The sequence below is a fragment of the Nannobrachium achirus genome (assembly GCF_963921795.1).
Source record: "Nannobrachium achirus genome assembly, chromosome: 13".
Lineage (NCBI taxonomy): Eukaryota > Metazoa > Chordata > Actinopteri > Myctophiformes > Myctophidae > Nannobrachium > Nannobrachium achirus.
This window is the reverse complement of record NC_137833.1, coordinates 36,514,306-36,539,916: the sequence shown is the minus strand read 5'-3', so window position 1 is coordinate 36,539,916 and position 25,611 is coordinate 36,514,306. Positions and strand designations below refer to the sequence as shown.

At 41.6% G+C, this 25,611-nt stretch overlaps 1 protein-coding gene across 1 annotated transcript in view; it reads right to left on the bottom strand.

The window, feature by feature from the left end:
- The window catches only part of grid1a (glutamate receptor, ionotropic, delta 1a), a gene marked incomplete at both ends in the record, with an annotated part of 460,593 nt that overhangs the window by 171,887 nt on the left and 263,095 nt on the right, over positions 1–25,611 (bottom strand). Inside the window, one exon of the mRNA XM_080739942.1 lies at positions 1,606–1,890. Within this exon, the coding sequence (XP_080596068.1) occupies positions 1,606–1,890 (285 nt within the window). The remainder of the gene's footprint in view (positions 1–1,605; positions 1,891–25,611) is intronic.

Below are 25,611 nucleotides of genomic sequence, written 5' to 3'. Positions count from 1 at the left end.
GCATCATATGTAAATGGAAGATCTACAAGCTCATAGCGCGGTGCCGGGCTATGAGCTTGTAGATCTGCTATTTTGGAAATATATGTACCTGTGTATATAAAATGTATAGCAAATAATTATATATACCTTATGGTAATTATGTTTTTTTTTTTCATAATTACTCTTACTTGCAGTTGCCTGGTCTGGATTCTAACATGGTGAAGTTTGTCGCAGTTGGCTTGACTTTGTCAATACAAACATTTCCATATGAATGTACATCAATTTTTATTTAATTTTATGTATTATGACTTTGAATTGCTCAGGGTAGTTTGACCGTTTTAGTTTGAAGTGACTAAAATGATGATTGCAATGGAACACATCTACAACTATACTGAAGTGAAACAGCAATGTAAAGTTTTTTTTTTATCTTTATCAGAGTTTTTATCTTTATTTTTGAGATGTCTGATGTCTAACTGAAGGCTTGAATAAAAAATCCCAGGTCAAAACACAGTGGATTCTACTCTGTCTCTCCTTCATCCTGGGAAGATGAAAAAAGAGCCTCTGTCAGTCTCCTGGCTTCTTCCACTTTCCTGCCTTATAACTAGACCACGGTACAACTTTTTTTTTACTTTTTTTTTACAGCATTATGGCCGGTACCCTGTTCTTCATTTAGAGGTACTGTGTGTTCTTGTACCATTTACCAATTTGTTTCTAGGGCTTCTGAAAGTTTTTTTCCTTTGACCTCAATTATCTCAGAAAGTAAATTTCTGATGCTCCTTTTTCATCTGTACAGCTTTCGCTCTCCCTCAGGTTTCTCCACAGCAGAACACCACAGCAGGACGAAATTTTTATGGTGAAAGCTAAGGTTCCGACTCTATATTCTCTGAAATTTTTGTCAATTTTCGTACATCCTACCATTTTCAATTTATTCCGTCAAAAATGAATGGCCGTCTATGGTGGCAAGGGTTATACCCTTAAAACCCTTAACATTGTGGCAGTCAAAGTGTTAAGCTAGATGTGTTTTTGTGATAACTATAGGCATAACGATTTGACATAAAGATGCTTGTTACTAAAATTACCCCAGCCTGCTGTATCTTTACAGTCACATCTTCCCACATCGTCCTATGCTATAAAAGGATGACATCAGGAATCTCCATATGGGTATAAAAGGGACGAGGACAGAGAGATACAGAGCTCTTCATATATGGGCATAAAAGGGACGAGGACAGACAGAGGACACAGGTAGACAGACAGAAACAGACATCAACGGGTACAACATCAGGTATAACGGATACTCTGACAAAGCCTTCACACAATATGGGCGTAAAAGGGACAACGACTGACAGATACAGCAATCTCATATTATTTGGGCAAAATTTGGCCAATATATAGCCAATTATAGTATATTGGTTGGATTGGCAGTGCGACGTAGGTGTGGAGGCTGCTCAGCGGCCTGAGCCTCTAGTAATCTATAATCCACAACACACACACACACACACACACACACACACACACACACACACACACACACACACACACACACACACACACACACACACACACACACACACACACACACACACACACACCTGCATCTACTCATCCACATTCTATGATTTAACTCACCATAGTCGCTCTCATAGAAGACGATGAACTTTAGCCAGCGGAGCTCGGACACCAGGGTGAGCAGGACATCGTTGATGCGCACTGGTGGCCGAGCCGCCAGCGTGTAGCTCTCCCCGTCCGGGCTGGGGTTGAGCTGGCAGGCGGTGCGAGGGGACCCGTCCCCGTTCCTCTGGATGAACAGATGGGGGATGTGCATGGCGTCCGTCAGCGACTGCAGGGCGCTGGCCGCCGCGCACCCCGTGGATGTCACCAGGGCCAGGATCCCCTGGTTCATCAGTTCACAGGCTGTGGAGGAGAGGACAGGAAGCGATTAGAGACGAGATACGCCAACGGAAGAACGGCCGAGTGGGAACGAGAGAAGACATGGAGGAACGAGCGGAGAAGGAAGAGGATGAGAAGGAAGAGCTGGCATTTCCATCCATAACATGGATGAAGGAAGAGGATGAGAAAAGAGGATGAGGAATTGGAGGAAGGTGTGGGGAGGAACGGAGCACAAGAGAGGCTGGGGAGAGCTAGCCTGGTTAATAAACCAGACCGCACAACACCACCCCCTGGCGGTAGTGGTGGTGTAGTGTGGTCTGGAACCCATCGATTGAGATTCTATTTCCACCAGCTACCAGAAAGGGTTAGCCAATGGCTTGGGGCACGTGGTGGGTGGTGGCCTGGTTCAGAACAATTCAGCCAATCAGGCGAGTCTGTGTGTATACAAACACATTCCCCCCACCACTCTCTTACAGACATCAAACAGGTCGTAGTCTTTGATGATTTCATTTATAAAAAAGATCACTAACGAGCTAATGACACTTATATGGCTCAATCAATTACCACAGTTCACAACCCCTTTGAAGTTCAAAGGGAGCAATTAAGAGCATGTCACCTTGATAGTTTTTTTTAAACCACCCCTTGGAAATGAAAATTCTGCTTGTGAGTCCAGACTAATATCCGACACGCAGTGAGGAATTAGTATGAGCAAAGCCAGGCTAGGGGAGAGCTAGGTGGGACAACATTTTGGACATTTGAAAACAGAAATCAGAAATGTAATGGAGATGAGGGAGAAGAAGAATTACAACTTTTAATGGAAAGTTCTAAGCGTGTGTTATTACAGAGAATAACACACGCTGGGCTCAATGAGAGAGAATCCTTTGCATGATGATGAAAGATGCATTGGGGGGCAGGTCGTCTCACATCAATCCTTTAAAGAGAAATGGAATCCCAGAAAAAGAAATGTGATTATTGACCTGAAAATGAGTGCTCACAGAAGAAACATAAAACATAAAAGATGGAAAAGCAGCAGCTCTGTTCAGTTCTTATTTTTTAAGAGTTCCAGACGGATGATGTGAAGTCATATAATTTGGAAGAAAAATATCAAATTAATACAGTGAAAACATGATCTTAACTTAGAAACAAATAAGAAGTGAGATGGCTTAAAGTCCAACTTGAGCGAACAGGTATTTAAAGCTGGTGATCATCCATTGCTCTCCCTATACCAATTCAAATCAGATCCAAAAGATCATTGATTGGCCTGCAAGTCTTACTGTAAGAGCAAGTATAGTGAAGATCCTGGAAGGGTTAACAATGAGACATGAGCTGAATGCCATGGTCATCTAAAATCTAAATATACAAGACTAATATACACGTGAGGGCTGATTACACATTAGATCTATTTTGAAAGAAAAATAATTGCAAGTTGAGGTAATAGTGATATATTAAAACAAAAAACAAACAGATGGAGCAAGGTTAATGTATGCCAAAACGGCACAGGCTGAAATTATTGATTGCAACTTTTTGGTACAACTAGCCCTTACCCGTTCAAAGATATGAGCTCCGAAATGATGTGCAGTGTGTGGATTATGGGATGTGCACTGTGCACACAATATATGAGGGATGGAAAGTAACTTTAACTGGTGCTTGCATGCTAATATGTAGGAGCATCAATGTAAATACCCGTTCCATTTAACGGCTACAGAGATACTGTGTACCGATCTGCATGATTTTGGACAACATCTGTAACAGGGCCAGAACCCGCCTGCACACACACACACTCCCCCCCCCCCCCCACACACACACACTCCCCCCCCCCCCCCCCCCCCCCGTGTGTGTGTGTGTGTGTGTGTGTGTGTGTGTGTGTGTGTGTGTGTGGGTTTGTGTGTGATTGTGCATGGCCTGAACAACAGCGCCCCTCCCTTAACATGTGTGGTCACAAAAGGTACTGTAGACTAAATAGATATAGATACACCATAAAAATGCTATTATACAGCATACGATTTGTGAAAGTGACAAACGGGCTTCACAGTTATGTCAGGTGTGTTCATATGCTGATGGTGATGCGATTTCAGATCAATTGCTCCAGCCACCGAGGAGAAACGCTGAGACAGACAGACAGACACTCAGACATCTCCAAAATTATATGTTAGATGGGACAAGAGATACTAACTGGACTGGCCAAGTTATCAATAGAAAGTGAACGGGCAAAGAAACTGGACATACCAAAGATAGTGCCATATTCCCCTTCAAATAGTGGTGAGTAGGCTGTAAGCTATACGAAATTGCCTACTTGAGCTCATGGGCTGCTTAGACAATTTAAGCAGTTAACCAATCTAACTATTGATCATTGCCTACCAGCCCGATTTTGAGTTGTTCCGCTACTGCACACACGCACGCACGCACACGCACGCGCACACACACACACACACACACACACACACACACACACACACACACACACACACACACACACACACACACACACACACAGCAATTAAGACTCATGCCATTGCATCTCTAGTTAGCCCCTTTCCCCTGCATGCTTGTCCATGCATATAATCTCTGTAAAATCTTGTTTTCCATCCTTTTAGACAAGGTCAACATTGTCGTCTGGGACCGAATGCCAAGATGCATGCTGAAATATTTAGTCACTTAAAAACAACATCATCATCCCATTAGCTCAAACATCAACAGCAACAAGCTGTTAAAACAACATTAAATATTTTATGACCTTGCAGGTTGTTGATGTATGAGTTAAGACATCAACATTCAAAACATTATTTGAGCAATTACTACTTTATCATATTATTTTGCATGCATCACATTAAATTCACATACAGTACTAGTGTGGTCTGTGGTGAGGATCCAAACGCAATAAAGGCATAAAAGCCCCCCCCCCCCCCCCCCCTCTTTAAAACAATGTTGGCATGGAAACATTAATCTGAGTTCCCAGAAGTATTTTCTTCTTTTCTTTTCTTTTTATTAAGATTTTCCAGTGAAATAGAGTCCAGGGGCGGGTAAACAGTCTCAAGTTGCATATACATCACATATAGATAGCCAGCGGTACATCACATAAGAGCAAACATAGATATAACGAGAATGAAAAAACCCTTCACCTATCCCCCATCCCTCAATCCCCCGGACGGTTGCACAACATAATCTTCAAATACAAATAAAAAGGTCAAAAAGTATAGAAAAGAGAAAGAAAAAGGAAAGCAGAATAGATATTCAAGAGAAGTTTTTTAATGAAATGTCAGTTAGCAGCTACTAGTATTGCATACTTATAGCTAACTGACATTACCGCAATGTTAGTGATAAAGTTGTTAGATTGCAAGTTAATCGTGTTAGATTGATTCATGATTAACATGCAAAGATCTATTAAGTTAATATGATGGCAGACAAGCACTGCACAGATACTGTAGCAAGTCTTTGTACACAGTAACATTGCAACCTAACTTACCGTGAATATTGTCTCATGACTCATGTACCCTTCAATCCAGTTACTTTAACCCTTCTTTTGGGGATGTTGAAGTTGTCATCTGCCCATTTGTCAATTTGGTCAAAAGAAATTGGTGGAACAGAAATCATATTTTTGGACCAAAGCTCCATTGTTTACAATGGTTTGTAATGCAGGCTCAGACATGTTCCCACCCCATGTGGTGAGGCAATCCAAGATGGCCACGGTGTGAATATGGTCAATGACCCAAAAAGGACTGATTGTGGAACAAGACTAATATACACATGAGGGCTGATTACAAATGAGATACAGCTGGGGAAGACATGTAGGCTACACAGAACCATGACAACTAGAACATGAACACAACATAGTTAAATACCTGCGCTTGTTCCCCGGCTGTATCTCATGTGTAATCAGCCCTTAGTATTGTTCCCCAATCAGTCCTTGTCAGGTCATTGATCAGTGTTGCATCAGTTAGTGATTGTGACTGTGAGGTCTTCTCTGTTTATCTGTACATATAACACCTGCCTTTCTGTGCAGCGTTTGGAACAGTATGTGACATTGTGAGTTACACTATAGTGTGTAATGTATAGTGAGTGAACATGAGTTAGTGAGTAACACAGATACATTTAATAATAAATAAATAAAAACAACATTGGTAACAATTGCTATGCATTATAAACATACTTAAATGCTGCATAATTATAGTTATAACTCATAAATAATCATGATGCTAATCATATGCTAATTAAATATTATGATACTTGACCTTATAAGTAATTATGAAATGCTTTGTTATTAATGTTGTTATAAAGCATTGTGATTATTTATGGATGGGATGCAGAAGTGTCACTAAAATATTTGTAATTACATTTGTACTGTATGTCCAATACAGTCTTGTGCAGCCAGACAACTATTCCACAAACTCTGAATGCTAGTCTGGAACTACACCTCTAGAAATCCGAGTAATGGAAGCTGGCATTTCCGTTCACGGAAATATATTTTAAAATATCATTTCTGATAAGCAGCAAGCTATAGGATATATGCTTAGATGATTTGTATTTAAATGTGTGCGACTGGAAAAAACGTGGGGAGGAGGCTTCCGCTTTTTCCACCTATGCAAACATACCTGCCACTGAGATGTATTTGCCACGTTCACACATTCAAAATTTCACACCCTCAGACAAACACACTGACTAAAAGCAAACATTAGGTTACATCAGACGCCTGTGCAATTATAATTAGACACAGAATCTCTCTGAACAAACAGAAGCCTGTCTCTATTATTAACTGCAGCATCGTGCAGAGCAGTGCTTCTCAACCCTTTTACTGTAGCTCAAGACCCAAAAAGAGAAATTAGACGTTTGCCCGCCGAGGCCCAAACTAGTGAGAAAAAGCAGCCGTGCTGTGAGCTTGTAGATCTGCTTCTTAAACTTAAATATATATTTATAGAAATGATTTTTTAAAATCTTTTGAAACAATACATATTTTTAAATGTGGTTAAATTGAGATATTTACTCACAACCCATAAAAATCGGTCCGTGACCCAAAGGCCCGACCCGCTGTTTGGGAAACGGTGTTGTAGATCAGCAGGGGACATTGGGAAAATGACGCCATGGGTGTGGTGCATCTATATCGTTTCTTTACCCCTCGACACTGAGGGTTCTATTTTGATTGTCTCCGACCAATAATAGTCAAGGGGCCAAAACTGAAAAGTGCTTCAGAAATGAGTTTTGCGGCTATGTTTGGGTAGAAGCTGACAACCTTTTTTTTGTGTTAGAAGGTACCCATAGAAGATGTTTTAAGGTGGTTGGCATTTTGAATTCATTTTCTGGTAACTTTTATAAGCCCTTCAATATTTGAATGCCCATTTCATGCTATAGTCAAATAATCCGATTAAACATCATATGCATTTGATTAATTCTTTACTTTTAAATGTATTTCTTTCCATGTTATATTGAAGGACATAGATAAAAGAACAATATGGAAAGTTATTTTGAATGGTATTGCAATAGATTTGTAAATATTATGGTAAAAGGCAACTTCTTTAATGGCGTTTTTGTCCATTTTGAGTATACAAGAAATTACACAATTCAAAACACACATCACACCAAAATGGATAAATAGCAGGTCAAAGAATAACAGCAAGACTAAGAATAAGAACATTTACAACATTGAAAATGTGTCATGCTAAATAGACAATATGACAATACAATTGAATATAACATGACAACACTCAATGCTTATGGCAAACTGTACCGTCCTGGGTATTATCTAATAATGGAAATATGTGTAATCAGTAAACAAGAAGCACTCTGGTATGGTCAAATAATTTGAAAATAATAATAATAATACAATCATGTAATAACAGTAAAATGCTTGTAATAACATACGATTTTGGTGAACTTTTGAGGCACTACTCAAGGTCTATTTCTTAATTTGTCAAATTAGTTTTTGTACCAAGCTGCACGGGCACATCCATATGCTCCACTACAGTAAATTCCTCTTTTACGACAAACACGATGCCCTGTACTGGTTTCCACTTGCCTTGCATCCACAAACTGTAAGTTCCAAGCATCTGGCCTAAAGAGGTTTTTAAGTTTAAAGCTGGGGGACCAACCTGCCTTCTACCATGTGCCAGACACAATTGATTGTTGAGGGTAGCTTTGGATACCCTCGTTGATAGTGGGTCCTCATGATGTGCAGAGTCAAGGCATCACTTGTTGGCGACAATGTATCAATATTGGCTTTCAGTTTTCAAAACAGGCCACAGAAAACGGCATGAATTGATTTGCTGGTTGATTTTGAGTGTGCATACACACTGCCAAAGCAATGAGATAGTAGCTGTACTTGGTAAAAGTTGAGGGCTGGAACAATTTCCAGGCTCTCTTTTTTCCTATAGTGAACTGGCAGTGAGAACATTAAATGCTAACAGACCTTGGCATTTTGATATCTTGAACTTTTTCATGTATCCACATTTCTTGTTTCAGTTGGTATGCAAACATAAGAATTAACACCAGCACATCTGTGTCTCTGCAGAGAATGATGCGCCTCTGATAGCGAGTAACAGTTATCACTTTTATGCCCATATATGAAGATCCCTGATGTCATCAATATCACTGGCCAGATGGCAAAGGCATGGCCCATATCTGTGTGGCTGATTCAGATAGGGATCTCCATGTATGGGCATAAAATATATTGTATGTATGTATATGGATACATAGTATTATTAATAAAGGATAAAATAAATAAAATGTCCATAATACACTATGGGCATTCCCAGATGATATCCCCAGTCATCAAACCCAGGCCCTAACTTGCCAAGGCCCTGCTTGGCTTTACTAATTAACATACATTATGCCCATATATGGAGATCCCTGTCCCAATGTCATCAATATTAAGGACATCTGGGAATGCCCATATTTGATAATGCCCATATATGGGCATGTTTTGACATAACATTGTTGACTATCGTGCAGGGGTCTCCATATGGTAAATGGTCCGATATTCATCACTGGCCAGATGGCCAAGAATTGGTGCGACCTCGCATGTCGCGCTGAGGCGTCTTACTAGTGTTAATCTTTACTCTTGCCAGCATCAACTAATATGAGCTTTGCAACCTGCATTTTCATTGCATTACCACATTAGTAGTACATTTACATAATGCAACTTACTCAACATTATTGCAGCAAATGTAAAATAACTTGTCATTACTGATTTGTGAGATTACAACCAGGCTAGAATACATGACAAGGGTTTAAACATTAATACTTAATAGGTTGTGTGCTTTTACCCAGAGGTGTTATCTTAGGTCAAGTCAATATCAGATTTGGCTCCTTGACAACCAGGTTTGACTGCACACACAGAATCAGCCATATCCTCCATCCCACCCCTCCAAAAAATATTCATCATCACTTTAGCCACCATCAACTAATATTAGCTTTGCTACCTGTACATTACCACATTAGCAGTACAATTACATTAGCAAATCAGCTCAACATTATAGCAGCAAAATCCGATTTTACCACTTTTAAGTATACAGTGATAAAATGACCTAAAAATCATTTTCAGAGATGCCAACCAGGTTAGAACCCATCACAAGGGGTTAAAGATTAGTTCTGAATAGGTTGGCAACTTCTACCTGTATTTTATACACTACACCATTAGCAGTACAATTACATTTGCAAATCTGCTCAACATTATAGGAGCAAAATCCGATTTTACCACTTTTAAGTATACAGTGATAAAATGACCTAAAAATCTTTTTCAGAGATGCCAACCAGGCTAGATCACATCACAAGGGGTTAAAGATTAGTTCTGAATAGGTTGGCAACTTCTACCTGTATTTTATACATTACACCATACAATTACATTTGCAAATCTGCTCAACATTATAGGAGCAAAATCCGATTTTACCACTTTTAAGTACAGTGATAAAATGACCTAAAAACCTTTTTCAGAGATGCCAACCAGGCTAGATCACATCACAAGGGGTTAAAGATTAGTTCTGAATAGGTTGGCAACTTCTACCTGTATTTTATACATTACACCATTAGCAGTAAAATTACATTTGCAAATCTGCTCAACATTATAGGAGCAAAATCCGATTTTACCACTTTTAAGTATACAGTGATAAAATGACCTAAAAATCATTTTCAGAGATGCCAACCAGGTTAGAACCCATCACGAGGGGTTAAAGATTAGTTCTGAATAGGTTGGCAACTTCTACCCCGAGATAGCCGCATATGTCTGAATATCAGTTGCGGCTCCCCGACTATAAACTTTTCATCAGAAAGGTCTGGTTCAACTACAAAATGACATCAGAGCTGGTACAGTACTTAAGAGCCCCAAACCTCTTCGCGGTCCCCCACGGTCTCACTCCACACCCCTGGTTAACGTGGTTCTTGTGAAGATGTGAAACCGAGAAATTGTGGAAAGTCGAAGGAAAGGGAAAAGAAAGCACTAAAATTCAAAACAGTCTGAATGAAGAAAATTTTAATCTAAATGAGCACCATCAGCTGCATAATAATCATCCCACTACGGGGGTTTGCCTAATTTTGCATATTATGATATGGCAGAGCATGCAGTAAGCTATAAAGTCCAAAATAGTCGAAACATCTGCAGAGCAGTGGGGTGCTTTTAATTTAAACAGTCGAGGATAATCCACAAAACAGCAGTTAAACGTTATTGTATCCCATTCAATTCCACACAGGGAAATCCTCAATGTTATAGTATCCTTTTGTAAATCAGAGCGTGAACATGTGCATTTCCAAACATAGATGTTGTATCTTAGATGTTGTAACATAGATGTTGCAACATAGATGTTGTAGTAATGTAAACGTATGTTTTCTCATGCCAATAAAGCTCCTTTGAATTGAAAAATTGAATTGTTTCTGGCATAGATATACAGTACGCATGTACAGCAGATACCTCATTGGCTGCTGCAGTTCATTGGATCATTATTGTGGCTGCCATATTTAGCAGATACTACCATTTTTACCATCATAACTAACTATTTTACGAGGATTGGTTTGTTATGAATCAGACATGTAATTATGTTGTGGTATAGGAGTACTTAGTTACATAAAAGAAAGTGAGTTTTCATATTAAATACATTTTCTTACATAGATAGTACCAGTACAGAAACAGCTTTAATCTCAGGGATTTACAGTACTATAGTAGTTCTACTATTATGCAACTCATATTTCTTGCCTGAGTTATGGCAAGCTACACTGCTTAATATGGGGGAGGTGTTGATGTGCGGCCCGGTGGCCAATCAATGAAGCATTCGTATTTATATCTGTGGTATCCTAAACCAGGGGTCTTCAACAGGTGGTCCGGGACCCCTAGGGGGTCCTTAGAGTTACTACAGGGGGTCCTCCAAATCTTTGTGTGATAGAAACTTTTTTCCCCCTTTTTTATATTAACCACTTGAACCCTAGCGTCCATATTCAGAGAACTTTAGCCAAAAATAGCAGATCTACACGCTCTCAACGGGCCTTGGCCTGAAAACGTTGAAGACCCCTGTCCTAAACCAAGACCCCAAGAGCCCAGCTAAGCACTTTATGTGTTCCAAACACAGTGTTGCCTCTTTAAAATGTCAGGGGGTTGAACGGGAGGAGTCCTGAACATACTGCTGCTGCTACAGCAAGAATCTTGCATTAATGAGGACTTCCCAATCAAACACTTTTTGTAACTTTTTCTCTCTTGTTGCCCATAATTTAAGGCAAGCTATACCTGATTATGTAAATCCATTCAGATATCAATTATAATGTTGTTGTTTTTCCTTCACTTGTGTTTTTTAAAATGTATAATAAATTAAATTTGCAGTATGAATCGGCCCTTACACTTCTGAAATCAGAGAGTGTACAACTGTAATATGGGACCATTAACACAGGTGTTACCAATGATACTAATTAAGATTGTGTTCCATTAAGTTCAAACAGAGTCAGGATGCTGGTATTGTGCATGTTGGCTCACTGAAAAGGCTCCGTTATTAAATGGAACTAAACCAATACCAGAAAGGTGCAACTCCACAGAGAGCACACTGCATCTCTGCCAGCTGTTGCTTTTAAAACAAGCTTGCAAATTAACAGTGAGTCAGTGCTTGAACATGTATTTCTAGTTGGAATGGGCAGCGTGTGGCTGGGAGTTGGGGGGGAGGGGTGGTATTTTTGTACATTTATAATATTGTTGTCGATGGCAGATTGGAAAACATATTTGGAGAGTGTCTTTTTTGGCCTACTGGTAGCATACACAAAAGTGTTGGCGTGGTTTGCTAGATTAGCTTCAGACTCACGCGCGCACACACTCACAAAAATGTAATCTTGAGACCTGCCTTTGGCTGGTGGAGATAATTAGAATCATTAATAAGGCCTGTGTTTCATGTCAAAATGGCTGCCATGAAAAAGTATGAACACCACAAGCTACCAACTTTTTTAATAATGTTTGTCTCCGCCGGAGACTATTTCGCCTCTGTCTGTCCGTCCTTCAGTGTGTCAGTATGTCTGTGAGCAGCTAATGTCACCATTGGACCGATTGGCGTGAATCTTTGCACACACACTCCCAGTAGGCCAAAAAATAACCTCTGCCTCTGTCTCTGTCTCATTATCAGCATAATGGTAGTGCTATAACACGTTGCTTCACATTTTGGCCTATCACTGTTGACCTGTATAGGTCACAATAAAACAATATTTAACTTCCCTGGATTATTTTAATCATGATGCAACTCCCCATATAAGCACCATTTTGTGTCAGACAAAAATGTTGTGTTTTCTTCAAAACACACTTTTTGCTACAACGCCTACAACCCTTGCCTAAAACTCACAAGGCCCTAGCCTAGCGGAGACCTTCACTCAGAGGAACACACTTTTCTTGTGTAACCAGTTTTTCAGTACATTACACATTCAATGTATTCCAGTGTTGGCGTAAATCAAGTGCATGGCAACAGCTCTGTCCAATACATGGTTCTGTGGCGTGTAAGCTTTGATCTCACACAAAACAAGGTATGGGAAAGCACATGATCAACATCAAGGGGGAAGGCAAGAATTCAAGGCTGCATGGCGATGGGATTTGATTTGGATCCGCTGTAGCATTAAAGGGGATGCGTGGAGATGTATAGGAGGACTAGAAGGGGGAGGGCGAAGAAGAAAAAGAGTCATCAGGGATGAGAGAATGAGGCAGGAGGTCTGAGAGGAGGAGGAGGAGGAGGGTGTTAGTAAGGATGGAGAATAAGACTTGGTTGTTCTGTGAATAGACTCATACTGGGAGAAAGGCACTTGCGTGTGTGTGTGTGTGTGTGTGTGTGTGTGTGTGTGTGTGTGTGTGTGTGTGTGTGTGTGTGTGTGTGTGTGCGCGTGTGTGCGTGTGTGCGTGTGCGCGCAGAGAAGGAAGGACTATTAACGTGACAAATGAGGAATTCATCTGCTGACTTCCTGCACAGGACTACATTAAGGCAGCGTAATTCAGGAGCAGAGGGGCAACTAAATAACAATAACGCAGAGATGAGAGAGAGAGAGAGAGAGAGAGAGAGAGAGAGAGAGAGAGAGAGGAGAAAAAGTGGATCAAAAAGAAAAGGGATCATTTTAGGCTTTTGCAAGGATGCTCAGTATAGAATAAGGGGACCGAGAGAGAGCGATACTGCAGATACTGGGATGTGCAACAGGCTATTTGGCAGCTATTCCCCAGTGCACCATGAAATGCTAATGCTCTTCTCCGTGGAATTCTGTTAGGCTGGCCTCAAACCGGCCTGATCCGGATGAAAGCCCAGTGACGGACAGCAACACACAGCCACAGAGTCACAGCCCTCCCTCACACACTGCAGTGCGTTAAAACATGGCCAGGATAATGACGGATGAAGTTTGAAAGGCATCGCCTATATCTCAAAGATACTGTATGCAGGGACGGCAGGGAGTGTGAATGCTTAGCCCCTCTTAAGCCCCCCTCCCCACAAACCCAATTAAGATGACAATGATCTAAGGGATACATAAATAAAATATATATGAATATGTGAAAGACAATTGACTGACTTCTACGGTATGTAAACCATACTATAAAATCATACTTTTTATGCTGGAAAGCTCATAAAACCTATTCGACCACCTACAATCCACAGATTTGGACCTGGAATCTGCCAATGATCTGATCTGTTCAGTTATCAATACCCTAAGCGAGAGAATCTTGTTTATCGTATTAGTATTATTTATTATTGTTTGTTGACTAAATTCATTAGCCCCCGCTCTAAAAAGGTCAGCCCCCCCATAGCCCCCCAGTCACAATTCTCTGGAGCCGTCGCTGACTGAATTACAGTATAAACAAGCACGTCCATTCATTTAAATTCATATTTATTCATCCATTTTCATATGCCCTTTCATAGCCACTATGCGGTATTGTTTCTCTATGGGTATTCTTTTTGCGGTGTGGTAACTCTAAGGATGGTTACGTCGATCTGTGTTTTGCTCGGCCCGCTGTCCCAAACAACATATACAGTATACAGTATGTATTTTTTTAACCAAAACATATTTTAATCAAAAACTGCTGGCTGGATTGCCATGGAATTTTCACACCACCTCTGCTTGCTGGACAATTAACACATACATAGCCATTCTTATGTCAAACTCTCCACTTGTGCAGAAGACATCTAAACATCTAATTGCTTGCAATGACATGTGCTGAGTGGATGAACCATTTGAGGGACCACTTGATGTAGCCTGTAGCACCACCCTAAGGCCAAAATATCACCATGGCACACAAGATATCTCAATCTAATGGGTGGACATTGACAACCTTTCAACAATAAATGAATAACTCTACGTAGAAATAAAACAGCTCTGATTTGTATTGCACTTCTGCTCCTTCATGATGAGATCAAATAAACAGAATAGCAGCATGGCAAAGCATGTATTTATAACTCCTGCCTCCTCTTGGCTCAGATTGCTATCCTTTTCACTTCCCACTTACAGTATATTTTGTTCTACAGGAACTTTGTTGGAGCACTTGTGGCCTTGTACTCTTATAACACCAGTGATCTAGCAACTGAAGCATATAGTACATTGTACAGTTGCAGTTGTGACTTACTGTGGTTGAGAGCAATAGCTAAAGAAAGAACTTTTCTTTTGCATCTTAAGTTATTGTACATTTTCATAAGCCACCAGTGTTTCCACTCAAATCATACTGTAGCAAAGCCCCAAGCAGCACATAACTATGCAAAAACAATTTAGAATATCTCTCTCTCTCTCTCTCTCTCTCTCTCTCTCTCTCTCTCTCTCTCTCTCTCTCTCTCTCTCTCTCTCTCTCTCTCTCTCTCTCTCTCATTTCCTTTGCCACTGTACAGCTTTGTACTTATGCCAGCCTGTATTCAAAAGGCAAGCAAATAACTCATAGTGGAGGTTTCATTTTATTATTATTAGTAGTAGTAGTAGACTAGTAGTAGTAGTAGTATTACTAGTATTAGTAGTATATTAGTACAGGCAATCCTTGTTGCAATCCACACAGTATAAATACACGTATGATCACCCAAACGACTTGTTCTTTCTGCTTCACGTCCTCCCCCTCCACCCCAGCCACCTCCTCAATTCTCACTCTTCTCCTTCTGTCTCTATTTCTCTAGGAAACTATGGGGGCAGTGACGGAGCAGAGATGACGACTGATCCCAGAGTAGAGCGTCCAGCTCCTGAGACTACACCCTGCACCTTGTCTCTCGCCCTACCTTGGGTTCCTCGCCATCCCGTTTCACATGCATCTCATTACATTTCAATAAATCCGTTAACGTAAGTAGAGGTGTAAATGTGTTACATGGAATGCACTACTTTATTCTTCTCTGAATCTCTCTCTCTCTCTCTCTCTCTCTCTCTCTCTCTCTCTCTCTCTCTCTCTCTCTCTCTCTCTCTCTCTCTCTCATATTTTCTTTCGGGATCCTTTACCCCCTACTGCCTTGTACCTAATCTTAACAGACTGTGGCCAAAGTGTGTCTGCTTCCATTTTGGCTTCATAATGGATACTCCAAGCCCATTAGATGGCAGACAACCCTCTGACAGGGAGAGGGGAAGGCTCTGAAGTCATTGGCAAGGATGATAATGATAGAATAATGACTCCTAAATGTTCCCCCAGAAGTGGACAGGGCCCATCACTCATCCCATGCGGCTATCTGACACCTAATGTCAGCCTTACCAGCCACACACACACACACACACACACACACACACACACACACACACCATGGAGGAGGGGTCCGCTGCACCAATAGTGGACTTACAGTAGGCCTATTATACATGTATGTTCCTGCCAACATGGTTTGAGGCTGTTTGAATGCTTGAATATTTGGATGGAAAGACGGACGGACAGAAGGACTTACATATTGTACAATGGGGTTGAGTGCAAAGAGTGCAAAGAACTCATCTTGTCTCATCAACTCAACCCTTTGTCTTTGATCCATTAGTGGCTCGATCAGCGGTGACTTGTGATGAATGATGGATTCAACGTAGGTGAATTATTTTTTAACGCACCTAATCAACACTTTGCATAATCGTTAACAGACGATTGGATTTACCGGCACAATGAGATCACGCCTTTTTCCGTGGAATTGTCATTCAAATTAGGGAAGGGAATGGGGGTCGGGTGGGGGTGTGTGTTATAAGCCGAATTTCTCCTCCGCTCCTCCGCGCACATAATTGAAAACCATTAAAAAGGCATCTGCCACGCGGATTAAGGCCAATCACCACGCACCGTGCATAGTGTTTTGAAATACAGTGTTCTATCGCAGATGTGCTCGCCTCATCAGGCCAGTTCAGCACTGAGGGGATAGATTGGAGCGAGGAGGGAGAAATTATCATCAACCCACCAGGCCAGGGGAGAGGCATCACAACTTTCTGCCAAGCAATGTGCTTGGCAAGAAGAGGATACACACCGCAAATACATAGCCCTTGTTGGGCCACGGTGGAATGCAGCAAATCACCACACCGCTGCCGTAGTGAAAAATCACTCAAATTGGGGCTGTCTCGACAATTTCACAGTCTAAATAACACTGTCTCATTTGGCAAACTCTGACTCAGAGCACAATCCTGGGAGTCACCGCTGAGAATGCCGCTGCAGTACGTGTCGAGATAATTTTCTAGCCCGCAGAGATGCTGGGAGCGGCACTCAACTCTCGCAGACAACCTCAAACACGTAATGCTCACACTGAAACATTCACTGTACAAAAAAGTTACGTATTCCCAAATACAGGGGGCTTTCATTCCATATTCTGGGTCATGCCTGAATAAAAGAGATTAGGTTCAAGAGATAATCCACCTTTGATTCAACATTTGATCCTCCCTGAACCACAACCAGTGGGTGCACACTCCAAATAAACGGTTCAGCATTCGCGGAGGCATTACACGAAATTGTAGCAGCACCAACAATAGCGAAGGGAATGATGAAAAGATGCACATACTTGCAGCAATCACAGTTCCTTTCTTATTTTTTTTATTTTTTTACAACCGAAGATGCCACGTTTTCCCATATGATCGATAACAGTAGGCAGAAAATATATAACCCACCATTATAGTAAATTAGTCATCGACTGTCACTCAGGCACTCAGCAGGTAAAATTGGCACATACTGTGCACATTGAGTATTAGACAGTGGAAAGTTCCCAAGTGGACCTAAATGATCCATATCGCAGTCAGCTGAGAGGAGATGAATGTTGTGTCATCGCCCGGTTATGAATGGGCCCTTTCCACGCTGGTTTTGGCAGCTTTCTACTATATAATAGCCCTTCACTACACAGGAGAGATATATTTCAACATGGCATCCGCATCACTGCCTCCTCCGCCATCTCAGCCTTGCGCAAGGCTCTAATGACGCATCCCCTATTCAGAATGAACAATCCCCCTCCTCTCACTCTCTCTCTCTCATTCTCTCTCTCTCTCTCTGACCCATGCTCTTTCTTTTTCACAACATAAACATCCATGGCATTTTCCCTTGCTTACACACCTGCCGTCAGGCCATGATAAGGGTGTCTCCGTGTTATTGTTGATAACACTGCCCGTACCAGCTACAGTACACTGCCAAGGAGCGTTTGGCTGTTGTAAGTGCCAACTTCTTGACAACAGGTAGGAGTGATGTCAGTAGGCATCAATGTGATTGGTAGACAGTTGTATTACGAAATGACGGTTTTTGTAAGTTATTTTTTGGGGCTTTTTTTTGCCTTTATTTGGCTGAATGCCAAGAAAACTGAGGTGATCACCTATCTAAAACATCTACTTCTGACAACAACAGGAGGCACTGCTCTGAAGGAAGTCAAGGACTTCAAGTACCTGGGCTCATGGCTCAACTCAACAGAGCAAGATCTTAAAGTGAGGAAGGCACTTGCACGGAGGGCCCTGAATGGCATGGCCAGTGTATGGAACTCTGACAAATCAAACTCAGCTTCTTCTATGCGACGGTAGAGTCTGTTCTCCTATATGGCAGTGAATGCTGGACCCTGAAGCCAACTCTGCAGAAGTCTCTATACGGGTGCTACACCAGAATGTTATGCATACTGCTCAAAATCAGCAAGAGTACACATGTTACCAACAAGAATCTGTACAGTATGCTCGAATACCAAGGGTGAGCGATAAAATAGCAGTCAGGAGAATGAGACTAGCAGGACACTGCCAAAGACACCAGGAGCTGCCAGCCAGCAAACTGGTGCTGTGGGAACCAACACATGGGCACCGGTCACGAGGACGTCCCACACTAACATATGTGGATGTACTCAAGAAAGACACAGGAGCGCAAAGCACCAACGAGCTGGCCAGATGTATGGAGAACCGGGATGACTGGAAGCGACGACGGAGGGCTTGTCTGAGGACTACCTAGAGAGATATAGTACAGTAGGTAGACAGGAAACAGGGAGAGAGAGATGGGGAGTGACATGCGGCAAAGGCCGTCAGGATAGGGACTCGAACCCGCGATGCACTGTTAGGCATAAGAAATGATGTAGTATGCGTCTGGACAGATAGATACTGTAAATTTCCAGACCCCCACGAGGAAAGAACCCAAAGTCAATGCAGCTCTTAACTTTTACAGTAAAGCCACACATCACTTGACTTTACTGCTTCATGAATTTCTAAGAGACGTCTGCTCTCGCTTGTGAATAATCCACTGTGATATAGAACGCAGCGCAGCACACACACTGTGAGATCTGCCAGCATATCTGTACTAATCTGAAACCAAACTTCAATAGCTCTGTCAACGAATCCACTTGCTCTTGCCATTCTGAGGCAAAATGTGATTAAACATAAGCCCCCGCACACCCCCACACCACCTCTGCAACACATTTTAACTCTCATGCCATTCCGTGCCTTCTGATGTATAATAGATTTAATTTTCATTCTCACTTCATGCACATATGTTGAGAGTAAATGAAACCATTCTCTGCTCACTGAGGCATTAATAACTGTTATCTGACCTGCGCCATGCACAGGCTGCCCATGGAAGACCTGCCAAGCTCATTATGTTCCTGCACAGTAGCAAAAGGGCTGCTGCTCTGCCTAGAGTTGGGCAAGCTGAAGTTGAATGAATATCTGTGTACTGTAAAGCACCATGAGGTCTTTGTAGCTTAACAAAGAGAAGGGATTTTCTGCCACACTTCTTGTCTGAGGCCTTATGCTAAAGCACCACTGCTATTTTGCTCTTCACTGCACAAGCTGAAATCGATCAGGCTCTATTATGTATAACTTAGAGAACATAAAAATGGATTGTGGTTTGACAAAGAGGACCGGTTTTCTCTAAGGTATCATGGCTCTATTTCTGTTCTGTCATCTCTATGTTAACTATACCATAGGGGCTAGATTGTTCCTGACAATACCAGTGCCACTGACTAAATAAGATGCCCAAATAATTGGCTGGCGGATATTTATTGTAACCTGGAGTGTAGTTTGCTAGGCTGCTCATAGCTAGGATGCAACCAGAATTTTTCTTCCTGCAGTCTAGCCAGCAAGACAACACTGACCTGACAGAATCGATTCCTGTGTTTAATATTTTGGGCTAGACCCTGTTGGGTAGAGAGGCGCACACATGATGATTTGCTGCTAGTTACTCAGCTCTGTGAGACTGATGCCACTAGACAATGATATAAACAACAACCACAAAATGTGATCCAGCCATACGTTGCCACCCTGCTGTCTGGTGACATTAGTTTCAGTGGCAGAGCAATTTGTGTTGACTTTGCCCTTTCCCTCAGTGGCTGAGCTTTGGCATGCATTGTTGTTCGCTTCTCAGCCAACAACAAAATGCCTTGATTAGGACTTAAAGACTGACAATAACTTTTTCACTTTCCATTAACAACAATCATTAGGTTGGACTTGTTATTCTCACATGCAGTAGCTATGCTGTTTCTTCCTGTCGTCTCACTCCATCTTCTAGTTCACACTTCTCTCTCTCTCTCTCTCTCTCTCTCTCTCTCTCTCTCTCTCTCTCTCTCTCTCTCTCTCTCTCTGCCTCTCTGTCTCTCTCTCTCTGCCTCTCTGTCTCTCTCTCTCTGTGTGTGTGTGTGTGTGTGTGTGTGTGTGTGTGTGTGTGTGTGTGTGTGTGTGTGTGTGTGTGTGTGTGTGTGTGTGTGTGTGTGTGTGTGTGTGTGTGTGTGTGTGTGGCTCTGTGTGTGTGCCTCTGACTCTGTCTCTCTCTTTATCTCCCTGTCATTTCTGTTCTCACCATGGCATACACCTTTTTTTTTTCAAGACCCCTCTGGGCTAATAGGGTGTGCCAAATGTAGTTCTAAGAGCGGCCATTTCTTGGGTAAACACAGCCTTACACATGTGTTCTGATTAGACTATAGCATTAGTTCTATGCAATCAAACAATTGAAACACCTGTGTTTTGACCCAAGAAATGGCCGCTAAGGACTACAATGACGTAGCCGCTGGCACACACTATATGGACAATGTTTGGCACAATAATTTGAATATGCAATGATTTTGTATTATTTAAATTTAAAATGTTCTGCTCTCCCTCCCCTCCTCAAAGTCTGATTAGCCGTCTTAAGATTAATATGCAGCAGTGCCTGCCGGCTGTCGTGCTGTGCTGAATGTTGAAACAAAGGGGAACAGGGAACTATACTTCTGATTTGCCTTACACCTGTTTGGGCTTTGGGATGATTGATTTGGATGGTGTTATTGAAAGAGATTGGATAGCATTGTTGGAGGATAATTGGGTCTCATTTGCCTCTGGGACGGGGACAGCCACGTTGTTTGCTCATTTGCAGACGTTAGGAAACCTCTCACGTACACTCTTCGCTATGTCTCATTTGCGCTAATATAATCTGTTCCTTTGTCTCACTCTCTCTTTCCTTTTCTTGTTTTCTCTGTCAGTCCCACTCACCCCATCACACTCTTGTCTCCATCATCTGTCTTTGTCTCTGTATCTGTCCCACCCCAGTCAACCTTCTTATCATGTGCCTTTCTTATGACACACTCTTCTTTCCCGGTCCCAGACCATCTGTGACTGTTCGAGAGCAATACGTCAAACATACAACATAAATAATGAATGGAGTTCATTCTGGGATGCCTGCTCTCATTTTGCTACCGTTGCAGTATGTGAGCGAGAGTCCCAGGTTGGAGGATTACAGTATACATGCATTTAATTATCTTTTATAATAAGGTCATGTTCCCTCAGCGGGTGGAATTTTAATAATGTGAAATTCAACTGCGGAGAACAGGGACCTATTCAAATCATGTTGTGGCTCTCTATATGTCTAATGGGGAAGGCAAGTCAACAAATAATCAAGTAAAAGGAAATAAACAAAACACTTCTTCTGCAAACTCATGCATTCTCAAGATAAATCTGAGCCGAAGTATTAACAGCATTCTAGATTCACAGCTGAGTCCTCTATATCCTGCCAACCCCTATTCTTTGACTCATTTAATTGAGGCAAACATGCAGTTGCTGTGATAATGGTGTAGGGGAAGGCACAGGGGTATACTTATTGTAAAATGCTGTGTGGTTCTCCTCAGACAGCCTACAGAGACAACAATTTTTCTCATTTTTTGTCACCCCTTGGGCCCCTTCATGAATATAAACTCTGTACAATGCTCTGAAGTTTTCCCTCAGACAGCTTACACAGACAAAAGTATTTTCTTTCTTTTGTCCCTCCCTCCTTAGGCCACTTAAAAAACAGCTAAATTTGCCCATGGCAGGTAATGTTTTCACTAGCATCAGCAGATATTGCTCTAAGAGGTGTGGCTCCCCACATAGGTGCTGGGCATGAGTCAACGGCCCCCCAGGGTGGTACCGCAAAGCCACCAATGGGATCAGATCCTGACAGAGGGGACAGTTGTTTCTTATCTGCAGTCAGCGACTAAAACATTACTGCCGCACCTAGCGGAGCCAGTGGATTGTAATTGCCGGCATCTGTGTGTTAGTCTGTTACAGTGATACGTTTTTGTCTGCCCATCCTCCATCGTTTGTGCCGCCTCCAATATAGTCGTTGTCGGGTGGAAACCTTTTATGTCCAAAACCGTTTGTTTGTATTCATGATTTTAAAAATGATTTAAACTAGTGAAAACAGACAATCTACAAGCACACAACGCCTCGCACTGCGAGGCGTTGTGTGTTTGTAGATCTGCTGTTTTCACTACTTTTGTGCGACCGCCTTGTATGATGAAGCAGTACAAATTTGAAAGTTGGAGATACCGTACAAGGTTTCTGCCCGACAGTGACGATATGCAGTATATACATACTATACATACTGTAGTCAGTGGCTTCTTTTCAGTGAGGAATTTTTCAAGGAGGAATTTCACTGGGTGAGCATAACACACGGCCAGTGGTGGAAACAGTATTCATATTTCCTTCTTGAAGGCCGGCTGACATGGCCAAAACAGCAAATTAAGGCTATCAAATTAGCATAATGTTTTAATGATGTCATGTACCCCCATGTTAAATTACCCAATCAAATTAATTTATTGTAGTTACTGTCCTGAAAGTAGTACTTTCTGTACAGTAACTGCAATAAATTATATGGGGGGGAGGGGCGGAGTTGAGCGGCGAGCATTATCTTGTGAAACAACCCCAACATAACTGTGCGAGGAGGAGAAATGCGACAATTCATAAACCGAATTTTAAAACAAGCAGTTCTAGGGGTACAAATTTGATATAATCTGTTATAGAATCCACCCTAACCGTGTTCAAAGTACAATTCTTCTACCAAAAAGGTGTCAGAGATTATAACGAGGGTCCAACGTTTCCTCCTCGGCAGCTCTGAGCCCTTTTTAGCAGCCATCTCTGCCCTGCTGTCTTCACCGGAGCACACCGGAGGACTGTGGCTCATACACTGTGTGTGTGTGTGTGTGTGTGTGTGTGTGTGTGTGTGTGTGTGTGTGTGTGTACACAAACAATAGCCGTGCGGTGCGGCGCTACAAGCTAACAACAACGCATCACGTTGTGCGCGGCACCGCACGACGGACAAAGTATACATTCACTACTAACTGATACGGCCCGGCTCCTTTTCAGACTGTTTGGAGAAAGACCACGTGACCTACTGTATCATAATGTTAAACTTCTGGGCGTGTCAGCATACCTTTAAGTAAAAGTATCAATAGTAATGTAGAAATACTCTGTTACAAGTAAAAGTCCAGAATTCAAAATTTACTAGAATAAAAGTAGGCCTATAAGGTTTTGGTATCAAATTATACTAAAGTACCAAAAGTATACTAAAATGTTTGAAAATAGCACATCTACAAGCTCACAATGCGTTGCATCGCAAGTTTGCAACACGTTGTGAGCTTGCAGATCGGCTATTTTAGGGCTAAAGTGGTTAATGTATTTTTTATTATATCGGCAAAGTAACTAGTAACTAAAGTGTTCAAATAAATGTAGCGGAGTTGGATCTGAGATATAGTGGAGTAGAAGTAGAAGTACTGGGCATTGGAAATACTCAAATATCTCAAAATTGTACTTAAGTGCAGTACTTAAAGGCCCGCTGACACGCCCGAAATTATAATAGTATGATACAGTAGGTCAGGTGGTCTCTCTGAAAACAGACTGAAATAGTCTGAAACTCATGTCACAGTGTAATCTGCCCCTCGCCCCCCAAAAACAGCTGACCAGTACAGTAAGTACAGTCAATTAATTGATTGATTGGCTTATAATTGCGCATTCCCACAATGACATCATAAAAATATTAACTAATATTTTAAGATGACAGTTTAAAGTGACAGTACCCATTTAAGTAATGTACTTAGTTACTTTACACCACTGCACACAGCGAACGGAGGCTCACAAATCTCCAAATCACAAGGTTCATCGAACCAGGACCTCTGTGGTGATGACTAACTGAATTATCTATATACGCCACACAGACACCGCCATAACACAGAGCATTTTAATCCAACTCACTTTAGCAGATGAGTAGGGGGCAGGCGGTCAGGAGCTGCACTATTGATTTTCTTTGTGTGGAATCAGTCAACGGTCAAGGTCACAGTGCAAGGTCAAATATTAGCCATACTGTAAATACATATCGATCTTTGAATGCATTTCGTCGCTGTCGGGTGGACATGTCCAAAACGGTTACGTCTCAGCATTCAAATAAATAAAAAGATCACACACAGTTTGAAGTGAGCAGTGCCATTGACAATAAATACTAATGTATGATGTCATTGTTGTGGTGTACCGACATACATACATACACAAAAGCCAGACGTAGGAGCGGTTAGCACTGCAAATAAATAGACAACAATTACCGATCTACACTTGTAGATTGGTTATTTTTGCTACTTTTGTTTGACACCGTAGTTATGACGAAGTTGGGCATTAATTTATGAAAAAAAAAAAAACATGAAAAGTTTCAATATGGAGATACAAGGTTTCTACTCGAACGCAACATTGTACGGTATGTGTGTGTGTGTGTGTGTGTGTGTGTATGTATACATACAGTATATAGAGTATCTATATATACAGACACACACACACACACACACACACACACACACACACACACACACACACACACACACACACACACACACACACACACACACACACACACACACACACACACACACACACACATTGCTGACCCTCCATATGTGTATGAAGGGTTAGCAATGATGGAGGGTTAGCAATGAGTATGAGGAATTGAGTTACAGTACCAGCAATGTTCAAGCAGCATGGTTCATCCGACAATACAGTATATACTGTAATACTTGAGATTGTTGTGGAGAGAGTGGTGCACTGCTCAGTGTTCAAACTACTCATTCTACTGTGAAAATAATGAAGGGGAGATGAGGTTCATCCGGCAATATACAGTACAGTATACAGGCAGGGTACTGTAATACTTGAGATTGTTGAGGAAAGAGGTGCTCACTGCTCAGTGTTCATAATTCAAGGAGTGGATCTTGAAGACACAGGGTTCAAAAGTAGAAGCACAAGCACAACAGATTGTTTTACAGTGAAAATAATGAAGGGGAGATGAATGCAGATCAGAAAGAATAATCCTCAAAACATGGAGGAAAAACAAGACAGGCGAATGTTTAACAAACATGCTTAAGACTGTAACCAAGACACATAATATGTGCATAGGCTTAAAAGCCGCATGAGAATAGAAAGCAGTTTAAAAGTGAAAGTTTTGCCTTAAAGTTACAATCCAGGACTTATTTTTATGAATACATTGACATTTTAACATTTCTGCAGTGCAGTGGTTGGAGGTCTCCCTACTCCACTGAAAAATGTCAACCCTGTTGCTTTGAAAATTGACATGCCTTATACCGTAGCACAGACAGTGCTGAGTTTGGCATATTGGCAGATTGTTACATGACTTCCTTTTCAGTAGGT